The sequence below is a fragment of the Lepisosteus platostomus genome, chromosome 9 (genome assembly GCF_059453375.1).
Source record: "Lepisosteus platostomus isolate fLepPlt1 chromosome 9, fLepPlt1.hap1, whole genome shotgun sequence".
Classification (NCBI taxonomy): domain Eukaryota; kingdom Metazoa; phylum Chordata; class Actinopteri; order Semionotiformes; family Lepisosteidae; genus Lepisosteus; species Lepisosteus platostomus.
The window spans coordinates 33,788,522-33,799,792 of record NC_142619.1 but is presented as its reverse complement, the minus strand read 5'-3'; the positions used below and the strand labels follow the sequence as shown (position 1 = coordinate 33,799,792).

Sequence of the window (11,271 nt, the reverse complement as noted above, 5' to 3'; positions counted from 1 at the left end):
AATCATAGTAATTCATTAAGTATCCTGACAATTAACAACAGGTATTAAATATTATATTGATATGTATACTGTATGAACATTTTACATATTGGGTTCATATGGCTCAATTCAATTTAAAATACATTACTCATCCCTAGGGGGTTAATTTAAAGTTTAATTTTATACTTAAGTAAATACTTCACTATAGTACTTTTAAGCCACATCTTATAATGAATGTCCAGGAAACCTGAAATTGGCATGACTGAAAAATCAGTATAGTTTACCACACCTTATTTAATAAAGCATTAGTGAATAAACTAATGTTTTTTCGTCATGTGAAGCATCAATCTGTATCCATATTAAAACTAAGACAAAGTGGATACATTTATTTTTTTTTATTGTGCATGTTACATAGTATTGAATTTTTTTCTTATACAAAACAAAAACAGTCTCTGTTCCAGCAAATATACAATTGAGTTTTAGTTGTACCTCATAAAAAGAAAACTAAAACTGGAACTCAACATGCCTTTTGAACTTTTACAACAGCAGCACAGGGCCATCATGTGTTTTCAAAACCCGACAATGTCTTCTAAAATGAGGATGAACTAGGAAACAGTTATAAGGCCTCTTGAGATGTTCCTGATTTGCTTTAAAATGACAGAATAACATTTAAGAACAAGTCTATGATTTGCATTTATGATATGTAACATTTTAAATTGCTCTGGAAAAATCAATAATACAGGTATTTTGTGTCTTCTAACTTTAGGTTCAATTCTGTCCTGCACAACTGACAGAACTCTAAAGTATCTGTAGGGTTTTATCCCAAGGTGATATCCCAAATATGCATCACAGAAAGTAACAAATTTGAAATGTTTAATTTATGAAGTATCAGAAATATTCTAAAATATTCTGTTCAATTTAAGTTAAGAAGGTTAAGGACCACTGTCTTCTAGTCATCCCATAATAAAAGTCAATCTCTCTGGTAAGCAGTAAATTATCCACAGTCAACTAAAGTTATTTTGGGGATATATAAATTCTTAAATATTGAGGTTTACATTTAATATAACTCTCAACATGTAAATGTTCTTGTGATATGAAAATTATTCAAGAACACAAGCACCATGTGGGCATTCATGCTATAATATAATGTGTAAAAGTCCTAAATGGGCAAAATATATACATTTTTACAAAGAAAATACATGTGAAAGGCATTATAGGAGTTACAGTGCTGAGCCCTTATCATATGTCTTCTATGCATCCGTGTTAGAATTTTCAAGTTAAATTAGTGAAATTTCACAGAGAAAGAGATATGAAATAATTAAACACTGTACATTCTATGCTTTAGCTGAAAACATGGAAAATGTTAGAACACGTTTTAAAACTGAAAATACTCTGCTTATTTTCAATAGTAATGGTAAGTGACATTTAGCAGTCAAATACATTAATGTAACCCACATTTGCCAAATTCACAATAAGACATTCAGCATAAGTAATGTGTACAAAATGTATGTACTGCTAACAGTTGAAATGTGCATTCTGAGGATTTATTGTTCTTTAAAACCTACATTTACTATGAGCTTTTTAAAAAAAACTAACACTTCCAAAGAAAATGAAAAACTAGACTGTTGGCTTGGAGAAACTCATGGCACAATCCCTTATAACTTTCACTTGATTATATAAAACGTGTACCATATAACAGATTATTTACAGTACATATACAATCGTCAAAAAAGACCATGTATGTAATCTAAAACATGCACATAATGTTAAGCCATTTCATTTGAAATATCAACATTTCTTGTATATGGCGACCTAAAAAAGATCTATAAATATTGTCCACTTTGGCTTGCTAGATTTAACACACACTTCTGTTCGGTTGTGTTTAAACACATTCTATGCTAGATGTGATTTTCCTTATCAAATGTAAACTACAAGTATATATACATCAGCTGAGAAAAGGCAACATTGCTGTACCATAATTCATTGTATTGTACATGTATAGGCACATGTACAATTATTACAGAGTGTGAGGGTTCCTATTAATCAGATAAATATGTGTAAAGAGTTGATGGATGGCACTACTTTCTGTAAACTATTTGCTTTACAAAACCTTTATTAATCTTATTAAGCTTTTGAAAATATAGTTTTTAATCTTGCTCTAATTGTTATAAAAAATGAGTTATTGAAAGATTCTGCTATAGTTGTAACACAAGGAAATGGAGGTATTTAAATGATGTATACATCATTTAACATAAAATTATACTAAAGCATTAAAGCAAATTATTTGTAATAACCATTATTGCTAGAGTATTCTAGGTAAAAAACACAAATACAAACAACATATTCAATTGTGGGGACAACCAATTCCTTACTTCATTTGTCATGATTTAGAAAAAAATTCAACCTTAAACATGACACACAATTAAAAGGAATATTAACTTTGCAGAATCGTTTTAAATTACTTAAACCACTTAAAACCAGAATGTTATCAGAAAAAGTCCCTTTGCTTAGTTTTACTAGATAAAATGCTGATACAGTACATTATTTAGCTGTGATGAGTAGTTAACTTAGTTGTAGTTAAAAGAACCATGAATAGTTCCATTTTCTAAATACACAGTGTTCTGTGTATATTCTGCATCTTGTCATCTCTTAAGAAATTTCTGTAACAGACATTAAAGCAAGTCCCCATCATGACCTCAAAACACCTTAACATTTACATTCAAAACTTTACATAATGCTTAATGTTACAAAAGCCCAGACACTAGTACAGTTGTAATTCAAAACAAAACCTTTGCAATACAGAAGCTGATTAAACTTTTAAAATGAAATTTCAAATAAAAAAGAATGCTACTAGCAAATGTGATAAAAATACTAAAACACAAACTCACAGTCTCCACAAAGGAAAAAAAATGATATTAATATAGTTGATAATTAAAAAAAATATTTATATATATACTGTAGGTTGTTTACTTTCTTCAAAATAATTAAACACAAGGTCTATAGTTGTTCTGTGACTTAAGTGAAGTAAGTGAAATCCTTTCAAGTGTACTACAAACAAAACAAAGACAGCCAGCATAGGGGGAATTTGACGAATTTAGAGGAAGAGCGTATGTGTGTTTGCACATAAATAAAATGTATATCTGAAGACATAAGGAGTTAAAACTGCTGTTCTTCTAAGCTAAACATTTCCCTTATTGGTAAGTGCATAGGTACTGTGGCCCTTAAAAACACAATGGTCAGTACCTCCAATATCCAAAACTGAGCTGAAGAAATGCAGCTATTTTGGTCAGGTTCGCCTTTCTCCCCCCAGAAAACAGTAGTAAAATTACACTTAAGGTGATTATTGGCTTTGACCTGCAAATATCAGTCCTCACTAAGGCTGCACACACATGGCAATAGCAGAAAGGCATGTGTGCAACCACATTTTGGCAACATTTTTCACCAGTATATGACTATCAGGTACACTCAATAATCAATAAAAAGAATTTTTTGCTGTCCATAATGACCAGCTATACTGTTACTGCTCTAGAAATGTCTAAAAAACAAAAATACACAGCAAAACATCTTTAAAGGAACCCTCAAATAATCCATATTTTTAACATATAAATAAGAAACAATCTGGGCGGGTATCATGTTGTTTTTTTTTAAAGATCCTAGTAAAACACTAATACTCAGTCTCTGGATCATTTTAACACCAGTGTGGAATGGCATCTCCTCAAATGGAACGGGCTCACTTTATTAGCGTATTTCTCCCAGGAGAATGACACTTCCAAGTATCAGTGCATAATCTTCCAGCTTCAGAACACTAGTGGCCACCTGAGCCAGGTGGGTGATGAATCCAGTCAAGAACAATGAGGGTCATGCTCCCAATCATGAAAATAATTCCAACGATGAGGAACACAAGTGCCTATTGGTAGAGGAAAGGATTATAAAAGCCTGTATTGCAATATGAGGTACATTACTCTGTTTCTAAAAATGTGACCTTTCACAGAAGAATTACTACTGGTATTAGAAAATTACATAATGTAACCTTGTCTACCCGTGTGTTGTACAAACTACATTTAGTGACATTTAACATATTTCACGTGGAGGAAACCAACCACTATCTAGATAAATCACTATAAATAAAAGACACTAATGTATTATTCCTACTCCTAAGTATTTTTGAAAGGACAATTTAATCCAAAAAACTCGTTTAGATTACAGCACTTTGCTTAGCTACATTTATTTTTTGCTTTTATTTTCATTAAAATATTAAAGGATTTATATTTAGGAAAACTATCATTGTTTTCATTCAGATTAATTTTAGGAAGGTGGTTTAAATTTCACTCCACTAAAATACACATTCTATATTATGTAGGTCACCTGTTTTTTTTCCCATAGCCTGATTTTTGAAAACACTAAAACCTACCCCAATCTTTTGAGCCGACAGCAGGGGAACATTCTTTACCAGTCGAAGATAGAATGCAGCTGGGAGAATAAAGATGAGCATAGTTGCAGCAGACGCACCTGAAATAAACAGAAGCAACTACATTGATATGCTTTTTCAGAACACACTTTGACAATGTGTGATCACAGGGAAGAAAGTAAAAAACTTCCCCTCCTTAAAGTAGTACTGTAGGTTTTTGCATTATTCTTTGCAAGTTCTTAAGGCCAAATTAAATCTTTACTTCACATAAAAGTATTAATTTTATAAATACAATCAGAAATGGCTTTGTAAAGCTGAATAAAACAGGGTAATGTTATTATTTAATTAACATATACAGTAGTTTAAAAAAGATTTCGCCCATATAGTGTGTTAAGTAACTTGCTAGTACTTAAGTGATCCAAGGTTCTCATCCTAACATATGTAACATATACAAGATACCCATAACGCTTTTTTAACATTACATGAGACCGATAGGGAAAAGGTTATTGATTTCTATTATAACATGAAAAAAAAACTCTGGAACTCTGTTTTCCAGATTTTACGAGTTAGAGAATTAAATCACTAGCTAACTGTGACTGCGACTCCCTAAGTGCAAATACATGATTGGTTTAGCATCACTGGGACAAAGGGTTGGGCTCTATCAGCTCCTGGTGAAACAGAGAGGCTCCATGGGTCTGCTGACTTGCAGTGATGTCATGAGGGAGGCACCTATCCTTCATGTGGTGATGAACCTCCTGTAATTGACTCTGAAGCTTGTCAAAAGACAAGCGACAAAGCGACAATGTCACACCTGGCATTCCAAACAGTCTAAATTTTAAAAATCATTATTACAGTATTATTTATCCCCTAGCAATTTAAGAGATATCTAAAGATTATCCAAATAATTTGATTATCAGTTTTTCATGTTGCCAGCTGAGATATTTATGTACTTAAGAGTTATATGTGCGCTGCTATATTGATATATAGATAGGGAGGATTTATCAGGTTCTGTTGTTGGAAAATGTTTAATCAGTGAAAGACAGTAAGTGAAGAGGCAGTCTGATTTGGAGTGCTGAAACTCAGTGCGGCCAGGCGTGAACTTCCATATTTTATGATGAGACACACAATAAAGTTAAAAATGTATTAATTGAAACTTACCAATGACACCAAAAATATCTCTAATGGTTGGTACAAATATGACTAAGAGATTGTTGAAGAATAGCAAGGCTGCAGCAATTAGGAAATGTCGAATCCAGCTGAACTCTCTACCAGCAAACAAGAGTGTTGTGATTGAAGATCTGATCTGAAAAACAAAGATGATTTATTTTACAACAGAAGCCCTCCAAGATGATGAACAGATAAAAGTCATTGAACATTCCACCTAAAGAAAAGTTGAATTATGGCCTATCTGCTGTGTCTTGAAAGGGTACTCAGCCCTACCAATAACATCACATTTTGATTAATTAGGTATTTCTAATAAAATGTTTTTGAGCACTGTACAGGTGAAATTGAATACTGTTAAAGGTGAAGGTGGCTTAATATCAGCAGAACCTGCAAAACAGCTATGATTTACCGATTATATAAATATTCAGATGATTGAGTCAATATTTGATAAAAGCATCATTTACTGCTCTAAGCCTTTTTGGATAGGTGTTTACCAGCTTTGCACAGTAGGATGATGTAACCTTTGCTGATAACTTTTCGGCAAAATTCAATCAGCTATGACTAATTAGTACATTGACAATTATTGATGGACTGCAATCTTCAATTTCTTCCAAAAATGTACTATAGATTCACGTCAGGACTTCAAGTGAGCTGCTAATGCAAATTCCCACTCTTCTTGCTAAACCACTATGGTATGGTTTTATATTTTTGGGTGACTTAAGCAAGTTTTCCTCTAGGATTCACCTACAGTTTGCTTAATCATCACTCAGTCCCTGCTGATAAGAAGCATTCTGATGTCGTCAGTACCACGCTTGAAGGATGGGTTTAAGTAGCCTAGGTTGATGTGTTGGGTGTGCATCAGATGTAACACTTTGCATTTAGACCAAAAAGTTCAATTTTTATCTCTTCTAACAATAAAGCCTTCTGCTACAAGTCAGCAGTATATGCCAAAGGAACTTTAAGATGAGTTTTTTTTAGTAATATTTTCTTTCACCCATACAGTCCAGGTTTGTGTAGGGACCTGGATACTGCCAATACATCAACAGTGACTCTGATCACTGTTGTCTTTACTGTGTTATCCTTAACTAGTTTCTTGCTTGTCCTTTTTCTTCTGTTCAGTGTGGCTGCCTGATCTAAGCATTGAGTGTTTGGGGAAATAATAGTCCACTTCTTAATGACCGACTTCACTGTAAGTAAAGGGATAAGTAACCCTCTCCTGATCTGCACCTCTCTAACTCTTTATCCTTGACGTATTGTAAAATCTGCTTAGTTTTCAAGGGTTGAGTAGTCTATATGAGTTGTAGCATGAAATTCAGTATCTACCTAAAGGAAACTCAAGGGACCAATGCATTTAACCTAAAGTGAAGTTAAACCACTTCACACTTCACATTCCGTGTGGTACAACACAGAATCTTTGCAGATTCTGAATACTGTTGGAAGGCACTGTGAGAAAAGGATATAATGAATGGTTTTTACATTTACAATAGTGCTGAATCTGTAGTACATAATAATAATAATGTTAATGTAAACAGTTCCCCCATTATCTTAGTCCTTTAACTGTTAGGTTACCTGCCCGGTATATGAATTTATTTATTTTAGATTTAACTGAAAAACTGTTGCTCAATCTATCATTTGCATATAATCAAAATTTGTCGCTTGAGTCAAATTACTCACTACATAAACAACTACTTGATTATTCCATTGTGAAAGGTGCTAATATGCCTTTGAATTTTACTCAAACATTTTAGAAGAAATTCCTGCTGTAGTGCAATGGGAAAGCATAACACTTCCATGTTATTTATCTTTAGTGGCAATTTAATAGTGTAATCCATTGAAATAGCTAAATACAGTCAATAAAACACATTCTGCCTTTGCTGACAGATGAGGTCATAAAACATATCTGAGTGTACAGTATGTAACACTTTCAGGTAAAGACATTCGTGAATATTGTAGTAGGAGGATATGCATGAGACACAGGGATGTGGCTCTTGTGTTCAGATCCTAAGTAGGTAAAAGTTCACAAGTTTCAAATAGAGTATATCATTGAGCTCCACTTGTGTAATGATTGGCTGTTGAAAACATGGGTGGATTCTAAAAGGCTTAACAGTTAAAGGTGAACTTAAACAGAGAGATGAGCAACAGCAAAGGAGGTTTGCATCAGCCAGGAGGTGTGATTACTAAATAACATCATGCCATAATTCACTTAACACTAACCAAAGAGCACTGTAATGGCACCTTATCTCTGTGCCATAATTTAACACATTTCAAAAACAATTTAGCAAGCTCTTGGAACTCTGGAAACTCTAGACTAATAAATAATACACTGTAAACTCTAAAAATATTCTAAATAATGGAATATAAATAATATAAATATTCTAAATTTTGTAACTACAACTGCTTTTAAGTTAAGAATATATTTATTGCAAAAAAAATTAAGGAAGCATAACTTAAACAATTTAACAATAAGAGGTTAATTCCAGGCTGAAAATTAGGAAGAAAGAGTAAAACTAAACTGAAGTGTTCAGACCAAACCTAAATGTTCCAAAGCTAAAAAAAGTGTTTCACTCTTTCTCGTTTTCAGCATGGAAGTAACCTTCACATATAGAACTAGGTATGTTTTAAGAGCTAACCCTCCTGAGATTAAATAAAAAATTTCAATCATTAAAGAAATTCCAAGAAATAAAAAAAAAACACTAACTTATATAAAACAAGCATTGATGCCCACAGCATTTGTGACTACAGAAGTACCGGAAGTTCTAACAAATTTCAACCCATTATCTGAAACTTCTTATGAATGAAAAAGTCAGGCTGAGGTTGTAATAGGGTATTCTGTGTACTTGAGCAGGATCCAGTATTTTCGTAGTTACAATTTGACCTTTACGTAGTCACCTGGCCTCCTGATAAAAGCAATAAAATAGCTGTGTTGAAATAAAAGGGAACAGAAAGGCCAACCCACTACTGAAATAAGCTAGCATAGATTCAAGACATGTGTCAGTAAGTAATTTAAGGATCACCCATCCACTTTAAATAACAACTTAGGCTTCAACTTCATGAAAGCCTCATTGGACTAAGTCAACAGACAGTAGTTGCAAGACAGGATACACCTGGATAGTATACCAGTCCATCACAGGCCCATGCACGCCCAGCAGTCCATCACATACACATCAGTCAATCACAGGGCATGCATATACATCTCAACCCATCACTGGGCACACATATGTATACTGGGAAAAATGTAAAGAGAAATTAACCAAGAAAGAGCAAGTCTTTGGACTGGGAGGAAATTGGAGCACCCAGAAAACACCCCTCTCTCTCCCTTGCTGCCCAGTACAAGGGTTGGTGTTCAGCAGGACACATTTCCATAAACTGTCAACAGCTGAAGGCTATGGAAATGGCATAAACTAAACAAGATAAGGTTTAATTGAATCAAGGTTTTTAACTGAAGGAGACACATCAAATCTGCTGGATTCCAGACCTTGAGGCCCGGAGATGGAAACCTCTGATTATAAAAAACATATATAAAAGAAACAGAATTGCATGAAAGAGAGTAGCATTTGCAGACAAACTGAGGCAACAGAATTTTGGTGCTTAACGTAACTGATCATCCAATGATATATTGCTGCAAAAACATCTTCCTACTAAGGTAACTCTAGAGTGTCAAGCAAATGGAGTTTATAACACAAATTTAGGAAGAAAACTGGATCTCTCCTATCTTGCCTACTTCTGTTTTCTTATGTGTACACTGTATATCTCACTTCATGAGCTTCCCTTTGTACATTTTTCTCACACCCCTCCAACCACCTTGTCTTCACAGCTTACAGAAGCTCCCTTGCTCATTCCTTGCAAAAGCGAGGTGGGTGTTCAGTCAGCTTCATTATTACATTTAGGCATCCATTCCTTCAGTTAGGTGAGATACAGAAAACAACCTCTAATTCCTTTAATCTCTATATCACATTTATTAGAATCTGATTGAACTACTGAAATACAGTTTGCCACATAATATGTGAGGTCTGGAAGGAATCCTGTCCAGTTACTCATGTGCCTTGGAAAATGCTGCTTCAATAATTTACATAAGAATGTAAGAAAGAGGCAGAGCCATTCTGCACATCTTGCTCATATGATTACTAACAGCTAAAAGATCCAATTTATTTTGCTATTTGATCTTTCTAAGTACATCCTGGTTTACTTTAACCAGGATGTACTTAGAAAGATCCATCTCAAGTCTTTCATTCCCATCTGAGGTAATGTAGAAAAAGATTCCGGAAAGAAAAATGTTAAGCAGCTTAATTAAGAACAAGAAAAAATACACTGTGATTAAACTGTTCTGAAATGTATTGTGATTTGTATCGAGAATGAATAGTTAAATATAATGCACAATTTGATAAATCCTGAGTTTTTAAAAGAGCTAATATGGAGTCTGAGCACAGGCCAAAACAAATTTCCAACATCAGTGCTATATGGACTATCTAAAAATCATCCCTAAATGCCAAATCTCACATGCCCCTCAAGAATATCTCACTCATGGTATACATTTTTTCAGATCATGCAGGTCCTGTTACAAAGCCATTTAGGTTACAACAGATACAGAAAGGTCTTCTAAAGCGGGAAAGCACATGGAGCTTGTTCTAGCCACTCCTCTGCTTTTGTCTGATATTTCTGAAATAAGTGGCAGCTCTGGAAGAAAGCCACGCAGACCTATTAAGGTTTTTGAATTAGACAGGCGAGTAAAATAAATCACTCTAAATGAGGATACCTTCTGCAAATACATTTTTGGTGTCTTAAGTATTTTACCACATGCAATAAAAAGCTGATGCACCATAATGTTGTAAAAAAGGTCTTAATAAACTCAGGTCATTTGGTTTTGCTTGAATGCACCATGAATTCCACATCAAAAGCACGCTGTGATGTTTTATCTCTTTAAGTTAAAATGATTGGTAGCTAAGATAAAGAGAGCTGATCCAATGTCTATGCACACATTTCAAGGACTGGGATTAAACGGCCAATTCCAGATCAAACATTTCTGCTATTTATAAATACATTAAAGATTAGTTTTATAATGTTTATGATGCATATTATCTTAATTTACTAATTATTCTATATAAATGAGTTTCTTTTTATATAATATTAAGAACCTATAAATTAAACATGGCAAAAGTACAAACCAACTTTTCACGGCTCAGAAAAACTGTAAAAACTGAAGAAACTGGGGAAAAACTAAAAATGAAAACATAAATTTACGGGCAGTGTACATGAAAGGCTAAAATTTAGCATTCACAATATATTTCAAACATTACAATGGGCAAACAACTAAACACTCCTCAAATACTCCTATCACACTGTAATGGTCAACAACCAACTTGGTGTCAACCTGTCTACAGAACATAATAATACTTCCTTATAACCCACATAAAGCTAACAACATTTTTAATTGCAGATATTTAGTCTCAGTGACATTAACTTACTAAATATCGAAGGAATTATGCTCAAGAACAACATTATTGACCCTGTTGCACTGTACATATCCTCCACTTCAAACATTACTCCAGGACAAAATAAACACTATAAGAAATACAAAAGACTGCAAAAAAATTTAATGTCTGAAATTCCAAGAAATCCTGAAAGATACCTAGACAGAATACAGTGACTTTGGTAGTTGTTCAGAGATGCAAAAATATGAACATGTAATCCACAACATTAAGCCAGTTTAGTAAACAGCAATA

The 11,271-nt window shown here is 33.6% G+C and overlaps 1 protein-coding gene across 3 annotated transcripts in view; it reads right to left on the bottom strand.

Moving 5' to 3' along the window:
* Positions 1–359: 359 nt before the first annotated feature.
* LOC148654880 (sodium-coupled neutral amino acid transporter 4-like) overlaps positions 360–11,271 on the bottom strand; it is a 44,186-nt gene continuing 33,274 nt past the window's right edge. For all 3 annotated transcript variants that reach the window (XM_088644779.1, XM_088644781.1, XM_088644778.1), the window contains exons 14-16: positions 5,546–5,690; positions 4,391–4,488; positions 360–3,886 (exon numbers count right to left, since the gene is read on the bottom strand). In XM_088644779.1, coding sequence (XP_088500905.1) covers positions 3,785–3,886; positions 4,391–4,488; positions 5,546–5,690 — 345 coding nt within the window. In that variant the 3' untranslated portion in view covers positions 360–3,784. The remainder of the gene's footprint in view (positions 3,887–4,390; positions 4,489–5,545; positions 5,691–11,271) is intronic.